Source organism: Branchiostoma belcheri, unplaced genomic scaffold (genome assembly GCF_001625305.1).
Source record: "Branchiostoma belcheri isolate BF01 breed outbred unplaced genomic scaffold, Haploidv18h27 scaffold17, whole genome shotgun sequence".
Lineage (NCBI taxonomy): Eukaryota > Metazoa > Chordata > Leptocardii > Amphioxiformes > Branchiostomatidae > Branchiostoma > Branchiostoma belcheri.
Genome location: NW_017803157.1, coordinates 1,867,678 through 1,886,368, shown reverse-complemented (window position 1 = coordinate 1,886,368; position 18,691 = coordinate 1,867,678). Strand labels below are relative to the sequence as shown.

Below are 18,691 nucleotides of genomic sequence, written 5' to 3'. Positions count from 1 at the left end.
ATATTGTGTTAGCAACTCTTCTTTCACTATCGTCAAGCTACAAAGCCTGTACGTGTGGAATCTAACATGCCCATGTTTTCTTTTACAATAGGCTTGCCCCAGAGGCGCCGCCAAAAATCGTTGAGTCTAAGCTAGAATGACAACTAAATCCTCGCATATTGGCCTGACGGGGGCACTTTAGGCTTCAGGAAGAGCCTCCCAGGAAACATGTTTCCAAGGAAATTGTGGGTTGAGGGAGGGGGGGGGGTTAGGGTCTGAGTCTAACGTTAGCTTGCTGAGAACAATAATGTCGTACAGCATGCATCTTCGGCACTCTGCAGCAGGCTCTCTTATTACTTAGGTCAGCCACAACGCAAAGACTTACCTGTCAAAACCAAGAAGTTCACCTTTGTTCGGCTTGGCAGCACCGTGCTTTCACTGGTCCTGAATCCGCCTGTTTTCGTTTTCGGCCCTGGTTTTCCCCTTTGCAGGGCGTGACGTAACAGGGGAAGTCCCCGAACTTTTTTCCCGGCCAGCGATTGGCTGGCGGCTACGTCATCATACCATATATGGCAGTCCGGGTGAAAGGGTAAAGGTTAGGGGTTTCCGAGAAGGACGGTGTCATACATGATGCAACCGTATCAAATTACTACCCGAAACTTTCGTCTGAGCTGCATGGGTGTGTTCTGGGTAATGTTTTACCTGCCTCGAGCGCGTGATAGTCATGTGAAAAAATTACGTCATACACGGAAGACACTGCATGGCTGTATAACATTATAAACCTCCTGGGATACGTTCGTTGAATGATAGGCGACTTCTCTTTGCTAATAGTTGACAGGAGATGGAGCAGGAAAAGTATGATGGTGACATTGAGCAGAGACTCTCCTGCAACTTGGGTATGTTAATTAACTTATTATGATAGTATAGTATGGAACTGATAGTATGAACTGATAGTATGGAAGTAATAGGCACCCTTCCATATGTATGCCATAACAACATTGTTTTCACACATTGCAATTTGCAAGGAATATTGTAAGAAATAAAGCAAGTCTCCACTACTAATCTCCAAGCAGATCTTTTGGTGGCTGCAAAGAGTGAGTGCAGTAGCAGTATCCATTTGCCTGACAGTAATACCATTTGCCATCCTAGCCGTGGACGACTCTGGTAACCTTTTTGCATGAGTCGTCCACGGCTATTGCCATCCATGTGTTAGACTGGTGTAAAAAAGTATACCTGTACAAAAAACAAAGCCCGATAAAAACAAGCCAACAATAAGCCGAAGCCTATTAGCCTCTGCTAGTAGAGCAATGTACTACAAGCAACTACGTATACAATGTACTACCATAAGCTACTGAAATTGAAAACATAAATTTTATCTCCACAGGACTGTTATCAGTAGAACTGCAGGGCCTTCTCAGCGATGCCGAGGCTCAGAGCTGGTCCTTCATCCCTGAGACGTGGCAGTTTGAGGACAGGGTCGGGGAACAGGACCTGTACAACGTAAAGGACCTCATCACTGCACCAAGTACACACAGGCCTGGCAACACCCAGGCAGACATACTCTGGGTGAGAGATGCAAATTCAAAACAAGAAATCAGAGATTTCATACCTCTGGAAATAGTCTGGGTGCCATCCTATTTGTATGCTGGGGCTCCCATACTCCCCTTCCTTATGATTCCTCCTCCTTCCTTATCCTGGTTTTGATTATTATATCATATACATGTATTCTTAAGGGGGAGTATGGGAGCCCTGGCATACAAATAGGATGGCACCCAGACTACTCTGGGAAGTGTTTTGGTTTTTTCATGCATGTATAGTTAATGTTATCATGAAACCATTCCAGGAGGGGATTGTGTGATGTACATGTAATTCAATCAGGTACTGTTACACACACTCCACCACTACCCCACCACTACTCCACTACCACTTACTCCCACCCGATGCATGTTGGGTCACCTTCAGGCTTGACCTCCCTGTCAATCAACTGTAACCACATACTATCCACCCACTCTACCTGTTTGTTTGTTTGTTTGTTTGTGCCTTTATTTATACTCGATATGTATCTATAGATAGATCACCCCATTTGGCCATTTAGGCTACTTATATATATTATATTCATGGGGGTTGAGTACAAGTTGGGAGTACAAACCTGTAACCAATGAATAAAATATAAATATTCATAAAATTTAACCACCCCATGTCCCTTTCTACAGGAATGTGCAGACCTGGCAGTAGAGTGTGAGAACTACCCTCGTGCTGTTGCTATCCTGTTCCTGTTGGACAGATTTGCCTTCTGGCAGGGCACGTCCCCTCGTCTGCTTCAAATCATCGATGACATCCGTCAGAGCAGTCCAAGCACAGCTGTGCCGCCACAGGTACAATAAATTTATTCACAAAACCCAGCTTATGTAGTGCAAGGGTTGTGGTATTTTGTTAGTTAAGAAATAAAGCATAAAATTAGAAAAATCAAGACAAGTCATCTTGATGAATAGTTTCAAAGAACTGTAAGTATTGAAATATTTGTAGTGGATTTATTTTTGCAGATCTCACAATTACCAGTACTGTAACATTATAACACTTAAACTGTGTTTTTGTAATTGTACAGTAGCAATTCTACAGATTCTGAATTTTTTCAACAAAACTTCACACACATGAAAAATGTCCTTTCATATACGAATGATGACATTAACCAAACTTTTCTCAACTGTAACTTGTTTAGCAACTTGTCAGCTGTCTCTATTATGGCTTAATGAAGTGCTTTTGTTAAATGTCCCATATAATCTTGAAATCCTCAGATTATCATCCGTAAAGCCAGAGTGTTGACAAATGCAGGGGATCTTCACGGTGCAGAGAGAGTTCTGGACGATGTTCTAAGCCCTGACGAGGAAACTGGTCAGTTTAGCGCTTAGTTTTTCAACATCATTGCTGGTCTACCATAGCATACCGGTGGTTTTCAACATCATTGCTAGTAATATTTTGAAGTATGTCCTTAACCAATCATAATATCTAATTGTTTGGATTGTCCATGGTCCTTTATAGCAAGGATTAAGATTATGAAATAAAGACTAAGCTTTAACTTCATAATGACTTGTACCAACACAGGTGAACTTTCATGATAAGGATTAAGATTGTAATCACATCTTTCCCTTTGTATTTCAGGAACATGGACATACAAAAGTGACTCTGACAGAGCAATAGTTCATTCCGTCTGCATTCAGATCAAAGGACAGGTCCAGCTGAAACTTGGTGAGAGACAAAATTTACCTGGCCTGACTGAACCTCACTTTTTGCTGGGTGGTGGACTATGTAGGGAACCCCCGGAGATTGGGTTTCACAGGCTAAAACTTGCCCAAGATCTTCCAACTGACTCATACTATGTTGTTTGTTGGCAAAATAACCCATATGCTAGTACATTCAGGCAACTCAACTTACATATGTACATGCCACCTTACAGTAAGCCCTTTGTCTGAATATAGCTGCCTGAGCACAATATTCAAAACATTCAAAGCCCAGATATGTATGATTGTATGTATTCTGGTTCATGTGGTCATTTCAATGTCAAAATTTGTGTAGGCCGCTGTTTATTCAACAACATTATTCTCAATGAACATACACATAACTGTGTGGTTCTTGCAGGGCAGTGGTTTGATGCCTCCACCTTGATTTTGGACTCCATCATCGGCTTCAGAACTCTGCCCAAACCAGACAAGAAGGGCATCGCCTCTAGTGTGGGACTGCTTATGGATGTGTTCAAAAACATATCATACAGAGGTAACGGTTACAGCATCTTTCCTTAGAACACTGAAAGACACTTTGTAACATTCCTGAACATTTCCTGCAAATGAGCTCCTTTTAGCACTTGCTGATGGCTTAGTAACACCTAGTATCAAGTGACCAGGTCGTGTAAACTTGAGTAAGAAAATTAAAGGTAGCTAGCTAAAACGTTACTTTCTGTTATGCTGGTGGAAAACTTAATAACAATGTTGCATAATATGATTTCATTTCTAAAAGAAATAATTTACTGAATGTGAATAGATGCTAACAGTAACAGATATTTGGGAAATTAACAACACAAAACTAAAGGTCTGGATGCAAACACAACAAATCACTTTACATTGCTGAAAATGTATTTTGCTCAAACTGTTTTGACATTATAACTTCGCAGACTTCCAGGTTTTGAAGCAGCAGTACACCCTACAAGCAGACAGCCCTCTCTTAGAGGCTTACCAAGCAGCTGAGGAGGCTGCTCATTTGTCGAAGTTTGACCCACTCTTCTATGCAAGACATCGGGTATGTGTATTTTCCATTATATTTCATGCTGGCTTAGTAACTAAAAACTATAATAACCTAAGCTGCCATTCTTGTATTTCTTGTGTAGCTTAAGTTTATGCTTCTGACATTCTTATCCACTGACCCATCCAGTAACACGCCTATGTTCTGACGACTACCTAAAATACATGTAGTATGTTCGGACAGCTCATGTCAGAATGTAGGGGTGTCAGAACAATGTTTTAGGAAGTTGCTCTGGGAGGGCAACTTGCAAAGGTGTTTCTACACCTGTTTTTCCCTCCCTTCCTCTTGTGGTGAATTCAAATACATAATTAGGTAAACAAATTAGAACTGTCTGCGATCGATCCTGGTCTGTTCCTAACTTGTGTCATTGTTGAACTCCCTGTATAGCGCAGAGCTGGTGAGGTGCTCATCCTATGTGCTCAGCAGGCGCGAGACGCTCAAGAGAAACAGAAGTTTCTGCAGTTAGCAAGGACAAACCTGTCTGAAAGCCTACATGCCCATGAAAGTGTGGCAGCCCTCCAGAGGAGCAGGGAACAGTTGTGTGAGTTCATCTGTGCCCTGTTCCAGTCCTGTCAGGTACTAGAGATAACTGGTGCAGTGGAAAAGAGCAACAACCTGACCAAGATCTGCATGCACCTGTATGAAGAGTACTGTGCTGAGGACAGCAACTCATCTATCAGTGGATCGATGAAAAAGAAGATAGACTTTATCATGGATGCACTAGAAACATTGATGCCCACATCACAACCACAAGAAACAGTTGAAGGTGACCACACTGTGTCAGCAAAAGAGACAACACTGTCTTATTCTATGTCAATTGACCACATTGTGCCTGAAGACCTCATATCACAAACACAGCCTGAAGAAGACAACAACCCTAAGTCACAGACTGAAGAAGCTACAACCGAATGGAACATTACAGTTGAAGAAACGGGAAAAAACTCTGGGACACTTGACAGCGGGTTTGACACAACTGAAGATGATCAAGACAGATCCAGTGATGAAAGCAGACAAGACCACACCAAATCTACTGCAGATCCCTCTGCCACAACCATTGACTCAGAAGACACTGATTCCATTGGAGAAAACATTCCTAACAAAAACTTACACACAGCTTCCACCGTTGATCCATCAGCCGTTACAGTCGATGAAACAAAGACAAAACTACAGCCTCCAGTTGACCAGCTACGTTATGCTGTCGAGAAACATCACATAGAACCTTCTACTGTGAATCCTGCCTTGACCACGCTTGGTTCAACGTTCGACCCTTCAGCTACAACTGTTGATGTGGCACACGAGTCCGATGAAAAAGATGGTGTTGGGAAAGGTGACACCCATTCAGGCCCTGATGTTAGTGAGGGCAGATGTGAAGAGAGAATGTCAGATGAAGAGCGGGAGAAATGGGACGAGATGTATGCAGGCTTGCCACCAGTCACGAGAGTCCATAGTAAGTTCTATAGCAAAATGAATGAAAAACATGTTTTAGTGCAAGTAATGCAGACTACTTTCAAAATGCCATGATACATGTATTCAGAACATTATCTAGTAATTTCTGATTGATTGTTGATGTTTTCTCTCTCTCTCTTTATGCCAAAAAAGTCACCTTGTGGTTTAAGGTTCCTGGCTAATTTTTGCTCCTCTTTTTTCAGAGGCTTTACTCCACAAGTATGACCCCTTCAATGACAAGTGGGAGTCAGAGCAGACCTTGGTGTACCTAGGAGATCCCCTTGCACTTGATGAGGACAAGAAGGGGAAGCAGAGAGACGCTTTCTTTGTCCAGTACATCAGCCAGGAGGAACGTATGGGCAGGTACAAAGTGCTATCATGAAAGTTCATCTGTATTCAGTTACATGTTTAAATTTTAGATCCAAAAGTTCTCTCACCTCACTGGGTCAGTCTACTGAGGAAGACCAGAGTGACTGGTCAAAAGCTCTAGGTGAGAGAACTTCCTAGTGTTTGATCTAAAGTTTTAACTTTAAACAAGGAACTTTAAGTGAAAATATTGGGTAAAAACTGGACACTATGAAACAATGAAACTGTTCTCTGACTCTATAGTACACTCTAACACAGCATTACATTTTCTGGTATCCATTTTATTTGTAGGTATGTTGGAAAGAGATACAAGAAGGACAAACCGTATGAACAGTATCGCCAAGACGTCTGCTGCCAGATGACAGCCCGCAAGTACGTTACTGTCTTCAACCACAAGCTTCGAAGACGTCAAGACTTTGGCCAGATCCAGTACCTTCCAGCTGTCACCCTTCAAGTTCAAGTGAATCATTCCCAACCAGAGAGCTTCACCATCAACGTTGAGCCGTACATTGATGGGGATTTTGTGAAGCTTACGAACAATCTGAAGTACAGACACCCAGTTCTGGACAGCGGGCTTGCGACTGCCTTCACTCACTTCACTTACGAAGCTTCGGGAGAAAAGTTGATGATAGTAGACATACAGGGCTGGACCACTCTGGACGGGAGGGGTGTGACTTACTTCACCGACCCTCAGATTCATTCTGAGGAGATAAAGAAGTACGGGAGGGGTAACCTAGGCGATAGAGGCATCCAGGCTTTCTGGAGAGAGCAACACCCTACATGTAATAAAGTCTGTAGGCTCCTGAAGTTGAAGAGACCTGTAATGACTATTTGAAATTTGGATCCTGTTTTCATATTATACATTATGCATATTTCATAATTCTGTTTTCTTATTGCATACACTACGCAATGCCTGTATTTCAATCTGTACATGCAACTGCTTAGTACAATGTAGGGCTTGTAGATGTAAGTAATGTCAGTTGAACGCTGTTATCTTTGTCTTTGAATGTATAATAAACTGTACACAACAACACAATATTCAGTGGATAACCCCTTTACATTTTCCAGTGGAATATTAAATTTGCTACAAAAAAAACCTGTTTCTGTCAGACTGTGAATCATTAACAGACCTTCCTGTTACTAGTACTTGCGTCCTGAAACGCTGACATTGAAAATACCAATGTCTACCCAGGGTTGGACAAGTCCCATTGCCCACTTGCCCAGGGCAAGTAAAAGTACTGTTCGGGCAAGTGAATATCCCTCTGTACTTGCCCGATTGGGCAACTAAATTTTTTGGATGCCAAGTATAGCTGCTATGGTGTTTGGCAATCTCCTTGGTTGAATGTAAATACAATCCGAACGCCATTCAGCACCAAGGACAGACACACACTTGTAAACGCACGGTCGGGCAGAATGTGGGGATAAATATCGATGTAGTGGAGCTGTGTAAGCTGGAATAGCATGATTCTCACAGGACAACAGGTAGGAAAAGTGTTCAGATTGTCTCATACACTTCTGAATTCGGATGTAGCGTTCTTTATTGTCGCCAGATAGCGCTGGTGTGCTGAATTAATGGACCAGATCAGATCGGCAAGAACGCCCTTGATCAGATACAGTTGGCATGTGAAAAATACACAAGTGCATGGCACAGTGCATGTACATATTATTTATGTAACTTGTTTACGAAATTCAACCCTATTGTAGATATGATATGATGCTCACGTTGTCCCTTATATATATTGCACCATCAGGGCACCCCCGCATGTTTTAATCACAATGGTTTGACCCAATCTATGAGGTGAAGCAACGTTGCATGTAATCGTCCGCTGGGCGAGATTGTTCTTCGGCAATACCAAGGAGGTTCATCCTTACCAAATTGGTGTGGAGAAACAAATTTGTGAGAAATTAAGAATTGTGTGTGTTTTATACACCTCATCACTGAGCCAGTGGGCGGAGTTTGGGCGGAGTGATACAATACTGACCATATGTGGAAAGCCCGCACAACTCGAATCATTTTTCATGGCCAGTGAAAGTGATAGGATGAACTTCGGACTGAGTGTTTGCCAAACCCACGACAGGCATCGAAATATTTGACCCAACAGGGTTCACCAAACGGTGCTAAAGGTCGGTTAGAAACACGGCTTTGGTAACTGGTAACGCCTGCGCCAAACCAACCAACCTGTTACGTTCCCAAAGGGGTCACGAGATCTGGTGGTGGTGTCTGTGTACGGCTAGCTGGATCGAATTAGTGGCAACGTACACGTCCCGAAAGACGAGCGGGGGCGGTGAGCTTCTGTCCCGGGGCAGGGATTCGTCTTCTCAGCGGCTCAAATCCCACCTTTGCACCTACTGAAAGTACCAGAAGCCTTGTACGCACCGAGGCTGCTCTAGACACACCGATCGCTGGTAGGAAACATGAGTACCGGAGCAGGAGCGAGCGGTGGGCGGAAGATACCTCCCCAGGTCCCGCCCAAAAGCCGGGACCGGCCGGTCAGCGTTGCGGATGCTACCGAGGAGCTCTCAGCTGTGCAGCTACAGGGTGGTACGTGCTCATTTCAACAAATTACATAAATTGCATACGTGTAGATCTCAAAAATACATGTAGATCTCCACAATATATGCAGATTTCAGCAATACATTCAACCAAGCAACAATGCACCTAATAACTACATGTAGATACGTGTGAATTTTCAGATTCTGGTTGAGTCCCGTTTTGACAGATGTAACATACTGGTTTATAATTTCTACAAATTATACATAATTATGTACATGTAGATTTCAACAATACATGCATATCTCAACAATACATGCAGATTTCAGGAATACATATGGATTCAACGATGCAAGTGAATTTTTAGATCCTATTTTGACAGATGTTCTGTACTGTATATTTTTGCTTGCTTGTTGGGGAGGGGGGTGGGGCGTTAGAACTGTATAACCACCTGCTGTTGGGGTACAGCTAAATCGAAAGAGGTTACATGGTCTAGAAAGGATATGAATGGGGGTTGGGTGAACATTTTATCATCCATTTGCCACCCCTAAAACCCTTATTTATAGCCAATCATGCCGCAATTTGATAAGGTGTGCCTGCCCCTTCAGTGACACCTTGAAGTGATGCACCTGGCAATTGACCTGGTTAGGTAGGATTACAGGTACATAACCTAGGTGTTAGGTGTACTGGCAAAATTTGCATGTGCCGGAAAAAAAGGACACAAACCAGTATTTTAAGGGTATTTTTCTGTACATCATGATGTAACATCTTTGTCCATAATATCACCAGGGTCCATAATATTGCCACCTTGAGAAATAGTGTGCTTAATTAGTTAATAGTGTGCAACATACCCTAGGTATGTACATTTGATGTGTGAAGGAGTGCATACCAAAAGGATGTTGCAGTAAAAATATCTTTAAGCACACTGTTTCTCAAGGTGGCGATATTATGGACCCTGGTGATATTATGGACACAGATGTTAGCAGAAAAGACAATTAATTCTCTGATTGTGGAACCCAGAGGTGACATAAGATTGAATCCACAAACCTCCGTATTGGACATTTAACTGCACAGTATTAACAATTTTTTTTTTGCCTTCCATTTCTGGTTTACAAGAATAAGAAACATAACTTATACTTATTTTTGTGCCCCTTGAATCTAGAATCTTAAATTTCTCCATTTTCTGTGTTTGTCCATAGAGGCTAGCAGAAGGTACCCAGGAATACATACAGGAATGCTGTAATGTTTTTCTCATTCGTTTGCCCTTGTTACCCTTGGTCAGTCACATGTGGCTTTGGATTCAGCCTGTATAGAGCAGATGTTTTGACACCTTGCTTTATCCCTAGGGACCATTTCTGGTGAAATAAAGTACTATAAATCATGAAATTTTTGCAGTAGTTTTATTTTCATGTTCCGGTGACCACCCAACTATCAGGCAGATATGTCTTCCTTCCTTGTATGACATTGCAATCCATATATAAAACCACTTCCTTCCTTGTATGACGTTGCAATCCATATATATGCAACCAGCTCTGTCTCTTTTTTAAGTTTAAGTAAGTTAGCTGTAACAGACTTTAGTGCCTAATTTCTACATTTTAGACATTACGTGACTTCCATATATATTGCAAACATGCCCTCATCAGGCCCCACTTTATATGTACAGGTTCTCTCAAACCTTAAAAGCGCACTGGATAGCCATGATATACATTTCAAAGCTTAAAACCCGTGCTGATTTTGGTATAGGCTATACTGCCAAGAAAATTCTGATGATGGTTTCTAGTACTAGTTTCTAGGAGGCAAATCTCTTTGCTTGCTTTCAATAAAGATCATGCCACAGTTAACATTGCTGTAATAGGAAGATAGTAGCATATCTATATGCACATATCTGATGTACAGGGATTCTCATCGAATCCAATATCACAAAGATTCACCTCCACACCATGATTGTTACCTTACCACGGGATTCCAAGGACATTCGGTGCGTTGCATGATACATTGATATCCAATCCTGGATCAATATTTCATATCTGTGGGCAGTATACAAGTACGAACATGTCGGGGAGGGGGGGGGGCGTTCTATTATTGATCACAGTCTGAGCACCATGTTCAGCAGTCAGCATCCACAAAAGCAAAAATATGGGCTGACATTAAGGGTACGAATTCTCATGCGAATTATTGAAAACATCACGTATGGATCTGTATATATGTACATGTACACCAGATGTACCTATATTACCTGTAACATAATTATTGTTTATTAGGCAAAACAGGTGCATACGCACCTTTACAGGTTGCCCTCCCCAACACAAAAAACACAGCAACAAAATTCACATAGTCATAGACAGCAATATGTAAAAGTAAACAAAACAGACGATGAATAAGCAGATACAGATATGTTTACCTGAGTGTACAGATATACATATGCAGGTAATTACTAGGTATCTATGCAGCACTTCTGGCCGCAATAGGAACCCCCCAAGCAGGAAATGGAGCTGGCTTATTACTTACAGGAAGCTCGAGTTGCACACTCCATTTGCCATAATTGATTGATAGAATTCCCTCAACCTGAAAGGTCATTGGGGTAAAGAACTATTATTGATGGTCTTTGAAATTGTGTCAGATTGGTAATTTAAGTGCTTTACATAGTCAAATTTACTACTAGTAGTTAGTAGTAGGTTTTTTTTTTCGTTTTTATTGTGACAGTCATTTTTTTACAGGGCTGGAATTTTGACCACCTGCATGTGCATGTTACTGTTGCAGGCCTGCACTGACCTATGATTAAACCAGCTGACCACAACACAAAGTAAGGTGGCTTACATGTACTGTAACAGTGCAAGCCAGTAGTAGTGACCGAAATTGCCATGCAATTTGATAGCAACCATTAAAGGACCTGTACTGTTCTGTGCTAGATTGTTTTTTGCCTCAAGAGCAAGACCTTATCACAAGATATTATCAGTATATGTGTCCATATCAAAGCCTTCAACCAGACCCTACTGAGTCCTTTAATTGTATTATAGTCACGGCAATGGCAAGGGGAGAGAAAGATCAAACATGCACAATCGGAATGCCTGTCTGTTGACTTGCCATGTTTGCTTAAACACTACTTCTCTTAAATGACTGATAAACGTTTATTCATGAATAAGGGAATGAAGAAAGGGATCTTTTTTTTTGTCAATTAGTAAATGGGAATGATGTGGTGCACATATTGGCATACATTTCAAACTGTGACAAGCTTAAGTTAAGGCTTAAATTCACATTCAAGGAACTACTCATTAATGTTTTGCTGTTTGCTAAGCTGTTTCTTTATACTGTGGTACTAGACACTTAAGTAATAAACTACATACTACTGAGAGGACATGGAAAGAGTGAAACCTTTTTAAGCTTTTAAAACCTAAGATTGCGCATGATGTTGCATACATTCCAGTGCTTAAGTTAAAAGTAAAGTATGTAGAATGTGACCTTTACACCTGTCTATTGTTATCTCTCCGAGTGTGTACCCAACACCTGTACCTGTAGAATTATTAGTCTGGTAGGGGTACAGGTCTGGACCTGAACATCTGGTGTATACATACCTGAACACTGTGAGTAGCATAAAACAGCTATGGCGGGCACTAAAGATATGTAAATTGCATCTCTAAGATGGTGATTTTTCTTCTATAAGCAAGTGTTTCAAACTCGAAAACTTGCAATTGTGTTGTAAACACGACCAATGATTTTAGATTATAACACATGTACATACCAGGACAAAAATTTACCAATTCATAAAAAAGACAGTTGGCTACAAATTGTATATTGAAATCTAACTTACAAGTTACAAATGACTGGCCAATGGCAATGTTATGTAGGTACATGTACCTCTAGATCTATTAAGCTACCTGTACCTGTACTTAAAATTGTGTAGCTCTAGTATTCCTGGTACAATTGTGTTTCATCTGTCAGGCATATGAACATGTTGATCTGTATATTTTTGTACACCAACAATGTTTTAAAAACTGTAATTTTGAGAACAATATTAGAGAAAACCCTCAGAGAGCCTCAAGGTGTGAAGTCCAATGGCTGAAGAACACACAGTCATATGTCTGTGGTAAAGGCCAGCACACAAACAAGCAATGAATCAATACCTCACCCCAGGGAAGCCTTTCTGATTAGATTTCCTCACCTCAAAAGGTTCTCTGTGCATAAATTTTGTATTAATAAAGGTTTTAATCTGATTTGCCCTAAGCTGCTAGGGTTTGAGAACAAAAAATCAATGATTTATTATTTTATGGTTGGTGTAAAATGATACTGCAACTTGAAGTCTTTTACAATTCAAGAGTAGAACGGTTTCAGGTACTAGTGCTAGTAAAAGAATATGACCATGACATTTTCTATAGGAATAATTTAATTATTGTGAATTTCATTTTTCACGTTTCATTACCAACAGTTAATCTAATTTGTTTGTGGTCTGATGTGTTTCATGTTTTATTTGATATTACCTAAAACACTAATTGATATTGCATGACAGGCAAAAACATTTCTCAACTTTAATGTAATGTCAGAAACTTGCAAATCCGTTGTAAATTTGTGCATTATTGCCACGAGGTACCTTGATGGATGAAGTCAGTAAAACGTGCCGGTGTTGGGGGATGGGATATTTCATTTGTAGAAATTGGCTCTTCTCCCATGGGAATGGAATGCACAGGTCAATCAAGGGTACAAGGGTCCTGTTGAAGTCGTCACGTAAATCCAAATGCAGTTGCCATATGAAGTCTGAAAAACCACCAGCCCTCTAGATATATATGCAGGGCTGTTAAAGACAGTAACTGACTGAGATGTATGTTTAACTGTGTATATTATGTGCTTTTGAACCTCTGCTAACCTACAGGCTCATTTATAAAACCTACCTGCAACTCTAGAATAACACTCACTCAGGCTTTAAATGTCATACATTGTTTGGAGTAGCATCCTCTAAATAATATATAGCAGATGACAAAATTCAAAAGGGCACTACAGTCTGTTATTCACTAAAAGGGAAAAATATGAATAGTATAGGTTAACAGTACTAAATATTTCTCTCTCTCTCTCTCTCTCTCTCTCTCTCTCTCTCTCTCTCTCTCTCTCTCTCTCTCTCTCTCTCTCTCTCTCAGTCTCTATACGGTTTACTGTCTGTTGTACAGGTATGCATAAAGAAGTATTTTGAGCCCTGATGTACTAACTAGTAGGGTACACGACAAGAAGTCTGCCTACGTCTACATCAGTGTTTGTGCTGGGTGATTTGTAAGGTAACACACCATGTATGCACAAGCGTTTCCCACCTGTCACTGAATCCCATTAGCAGGCTCAGAGCCTCATCCAGGTGACTTTCCTGCTCAAACTAATGGCCAGACATACGCAGCAACACTGACATTTGGAAAAGTACATGCAGTGGTCGAAATACTTTTTTTCAGTACTCTGCAATATTGCAGAAGAGTCAAAATTTTGTTCTGCAATTTGGAAATACTTTCTGCAAATACACAAGCCTCCATATTACAACCTTTCTGCAAATACACAAGCCTCCATACTACAACCTTCTCAAAACAGTAATTCCTTTTTACATCATATATAGCTTTGTAAATCTGTACAGTAGCATTACTAGACTGCAGGAGAATTTCAGGTTTATAAGCATGAACTATGGATTGATATGCAAATTAGTGAAGACAATTTTTTGGAAGTCCAAAAGGAAACAAAAGTTAGACAAGTCAAGACAAGGATGATGCAAATTAGTGAAGAAGCTCCTGTTGTTTCAGAACAGTCTGTCCCTGGGGCCTGGAAGTTTTAGTTTGCTAAACTGAAAGCTAATGAATCTGGAGCCTATTTTTCCTTCTGCAAAATTGCAGATTGTATAATTTTTTCTTCTGCAATCTTGAAAATCTATCTGCAGATTGCAGACTGCAGGCAGGTATTTCGAACACTGACATGTAATGCTTTTATAAGCTTAAGAGTACGGGACATCAGCATCTGAATCTTGCTATCCTGCAGGGAAACCTCAAAGTGATGTATCAGAAGCTGTAAAATGTTCAGTTTGCCCTGCTCAGGGCCTCAGTTGGATGTTCTCAGAATACCTAAACCTGAGCTTAAGGCACACGCAGTGTTATATGGTTGGAATGTTTTGGATCCAATGGGCTATAAACATGATGTACATTATATACCAGGATGTGTTGCTGAGAGATTAATATTACAAGCCCATGCGTTGCACTAGCATGGATCTTCACTAAACACATTTGCTTGGAGTGAAGGGGTGTGGTTTGCCTGATGTAATGTAACACACTGCCATTTTTCCATACTACTGCCAAGTATCAGTCATAAAAATATGTTAAGAAAAAAACGATTGTAGAAGGAGTAGCCAGCATATCAGTGGACAATTTTACAGTTTTTGTACTTTCAAATGTGGATTTATGACAGTAACAGTGTATATTTACTGGTAGTATTATAATATAAACCTCTTCAAGAGGAGTAAACTATTCGGATGTTTGCATAACAGAATCCAGCTGCGTAACGAATGAAGAAGCAGACAGGTGCTTTCAGTGCGACCTGCTGCCTCAACCAAAACAAATGAGAAAGGTAAACGCAAACAGGGAGCAGACTGCCAGCTGTCAGTGTGACATGCATACAGAATCAATGTGTCAGACTGTAGATATACGTGGTACATGTGGCACTGTCATTTCTATTTCTAAACATTCCACCAGAAGGGAGTAGAGGTTGGAAATGTAATTATAATTATTCCAAAAAGCAGTTACTCAAGCAACAGTATATGATTTCTAATTATAGTTCATTAAGTATAGAGCCATATATTGAGTCATTGTAAAGATGTTTTTGTTTTTCCAATAAAGCGTTTTTCAGAGTTTCGAATTTGATTCGTAAAGGAACTGTACCATCCCATTTTGCATGTAGTTAAATTTCAGTTGCATCTCAGTTAGAATGTGTTCTATATCTCCCATACATTGATTGCATTCAATGTAGGAATTAACATTGAATTTTGAAACGCACAATGTTAATTGATACCACATTTTTACATGGACACATCTTTGATGCATTTTTTTTCCATCATTTTTTTTTCAGTCAACAGGTATTGATTTTTTTTTCACAGTACTCAAAGAATATGCCCAGTGGCTTGGCCCAAATATAATTTTTCAGGGAGGAAATCTGATAAACCATGTGGTATTGAGTACAATACATTTCCAGCTAAGCGTCAGCGCTTTATCCTTCTTAACTCCCTGACCTCATATTTCCTACACCTACTCAAAACCCTCCTAATTATGATTAATACTGGACCAGATGGTATCTACTTTCTATTCCCTTCCTTATCAAATTAGTAAGCAGGAGAGGCACACCGACACAGTCCTTGATTCAATTACGATGGCAGGAGATGGTAACCAGGGGCAACCACGGACTTAAAGCAAGAGTCATGCCGGGTCTGCTCTGTCTTATCTCAAAATAATTTAGTTATGGACTGTATACCTGAGGTGACTGTTGAGGTTTGTGGTATTTGATATGCACAATTTCACCATGTTGCCCAAGCTCTCCTAAATACTCCTGATATAAACTAATGTTTTTCCTGTACTCATCTACTGTATACCTGAGGGACTGCTGAGGTTTGTGGTATTTTCACCAAATGTCACCCAAGCTTAATCTCTCCAAAATAGAATATAAACTAAATGTTATTACTATCACTCACCCCCATAGCTTGGGCAGCATGATGTTTGGAAAAGGTTTTCCACTGCTACATGCTCAACTATATATTTTGCCATTTTTGTATGATGCTGGCAACTCAGATATTCAATTGTTTGAACATACAGTCATGTATTGTAGAAGAAAATGATAACGCAAGTTATCGTGACATTATTATCATGATAATGAATAAAATATTTAGGATTTTTTTTAAATATCCCTTCTATAGCTTGCTGTCTGAAATAAAAACCTACTGTACTTAGTCGGAGTATTATGTACATAACCTTCATTACCATTAATTTACTAGGTAATACAATTATATCCACAACTTAAACAGTTGAAATACAGTGTATTTGAGAGTCATCTAGCTATATCGTGCAGTATCCCCAAGGTATGCACGGTAACAGATATAGAAGAGTGCATTTTACCGGCGGATATTCCATTGGAGATCTCTTCAGATATACCAGAGTGCATTTTGCTGGAGGATATTGCATATGAGATCTCTTTTGAGGCATTCTTCCAGAGTGGCCAGATCATGTTAGAATGTTAGACGTCACATGTATGGCTCTAGCCAGCTCAATATGTTTTTCCTTCAGCACAGGTTCATGATCAGACCTGGGGGGAAAGTACTCCCAACTTTGGGAGTCTGGGGGCAAATTTTTGATTTTTCAAACCTTTGAAAATGCGATATTTTACATTTTGAGAAGCTAATAATGGGGTTGAGAGTGGTTGTTGGTGGTCCTAAAAATTGAATGTTTTTATATTTTTTCCCAAAATTTTTGTCAGTTTTGTCCATCAAGTTTAACAGACACTGGTTTAAAAATTTTCCGTCACACGTCACAAAGTTCCTGCAATTGATGGAAAAATGGATGCTGGCTAGAGCTCTGGTCACTTGTAGGTTTAGATAAAAATGCTAATGCTGATTCCCCTGTTGTTTCAGATGCCCAGGGCCTGAGCACACCGTGTGACGTCAAACTGTCCCACATCACGTGTGACTCCTTCAAGATCCAGTGGTCCATGGACCCCAAGGACCACGTCACCCACTTCTTCATCGACCTCAACAAGAAAGCCAACGTCAACAACGCCAAGAAGGCCTTCAAGCACAAGGATGTTCCCACCAAACTGGTCGCCAAGGCGATCCCGCTGCCGTTCACGGTCAAAGGTCACTGGTTCCTGCAGCCGCGGACAAACTACACGGTGTCGGTGCAGACGGCGTGCAAGATGCCTGACGGCGAGTACAGGGTGTCGGACTGGAGCGAAACAGTCGAGTTCTGTACAGCAGGTAGGAACAGATTAATCACATTCTTTTGCCAATCTGTAAGCAGTCATCAGCAATAGGAATGGAATTGGATCCTACTAAGATTACTATACATGTACAGGGCTCGACACTCTTTTTTGGCAGGGGAATAGGTGCACTGGTGCAGAAAATTTTGGGGGGTGCACTATATAGGATAAAATAAGTAGAATGTCAGCAAGAACTTAATGTTTTATTGCTAAAGAAAAGTACTGTAACTGTAAATGGTTTTATTATTTTTCTGAAATTTAGATGTTAATAATATGCTGTATACTACATTTGTACTATACATTTAACATTTTTACATATGTAAACCACGGAAACTACAGAAAAGAATTGGGTGCAGGTAGGAACGAATTAATCACATTGTTTGGCCAATCAGTAAGCAGTCATTAGCTTTAACAAAAAAGGAATTGGATCCTAGATTACTATACAGGGCTCAAAATACTGGGTGCATGTGCTCCTTAGTGCACCCAAATACTTTCGTAGGTTTATGTACATGTATACTACACATCACTCACTCACTCACTATCCTGGTTTACATGTATATGTAAAGATGTTAAATGAATAGTAGTATACAGCATATTTTTAATATCTAAGTGTCATAAAAATGATAAAATTGTTTTAGTATCAGTACTTTTCTTTAGAAATGAAAATATTATTAGGTTTGGCTAACGTTCTATTTTGTGCACCCAATTGATTAAGTTGGATACACCAGTGCGCCTATCCCCAAAAACGAATTTTGAGCCCTGCTATACATTTAAATACATACATGTGAATACCAGAACAGCTCCAATGTTACCAGTACTAACCTGTTTGATTTATGCAGGTGATATTTCAAGTGATAGCATTTCAGCACCAAGGAGATGACCAGTAAATGATAGTAAATATGATCTAAATTGTTATAATTTAACATTTATAAGTTGAATCCCCCTTTAGAAAGGAGCTAGATTGATTGCAAATTTCCATTGTTGTAAAAGGGTAAGTCATCATCCTCAAGGTCACACAAAATGGCCGCTTCCTAGTGTCGGTCTATTTCCCTTTTAGGCCTAACAAAATAAATGTTGTGTTTCCTATTACAGTCCAGAAAAAATTAGGGTCGGTAGGTAGGGATTCACTTTTTTTTTTTTTTTTTT

The 18,691-nt window shown here is 40.3% G+C and overlaps 2 protein-coding genes across 2 annotated transcripts in view; both read left to right on the top strand.

The window, feature by feature from the left end:
• The first annotated feature begins 820 nt into the window (after window positions 1–820).
• LOC109466587 (alpha-protein kinase 1-like) lies at window positions 821–7,050 on the top strand. The gene is made up of 10 exons (XM_019764318.1): window positions 821–875; window positions 1,328–1,545; window positions 2,193–2,354; window positions 2,775–2,871; window positions 3,139–3,225; window positions 3,616–3,750; window positions 4,145–4,269; window positions 4,660–5,719; window positions 5,922–6,081; window positions 6,376–7,050. The coding sequence occupies exons 1-10, from the start codon at window positions 821–823 to the stop codon at window positions 6,917–6,919; spliced, it is 2,643 nt and encodes an 880-aa protein (XP_019619877.1). The 3' UTR covers window positions 6,920–7,050.
• Window positions 7,051–8,047: 997 nt separating this feature from the next.
• Window positions 8,048–18,691, top strand: part of LOC109466827 (phytanoyl-CoA hydroxylase-interacting protein-like) — a 15,480-nt gene continuing 4,836 nt past the window's right edge. Inside the window, exons 1-2 of the mRNA XM_019764669.1 lie at window positions 8,048–8,626; window positions 17,202–17,543. Of these exons, the coding sequence (XP_019620228.1) occupies window positions 8,500–8,626; window positions 17,202–17,543 (469 nt within the window). The 5' untranslated portion in view covers window positions 8,048–8,499. The remainder of the gene's footprint in view (window positions 8,627–17,201; window positions 17,544–18,691) is intronic.

What these genes read in the sequence shown, in the direction of transcription:
- LOC109466587 (XM_019764318.1), top strand. Translation starts at nt 821, where the DNA reads ATGGAGCAGGAAAAGTATGATGGTGACATTGAGCAGAGACTCTCCTGC. An exon ending in ACAGGTCCAGCTGAAACTTG is followed by an intron (nt 3,226 to 3,615) that starts GTGAGAGACAAA and finishes TGGTTCTTGCAG; the next exon opens with GGCAGTGGTTTGATGCCTCC. An exon ending in CAAAAACATATCATACAGAG is followed by an intron (nt 3,751 to 4,144) that starts GTAACGGTTACA and finishes ATAACTTCGCAG; the next exon opens with ACTTCCAGGTTTTGAAGCAG.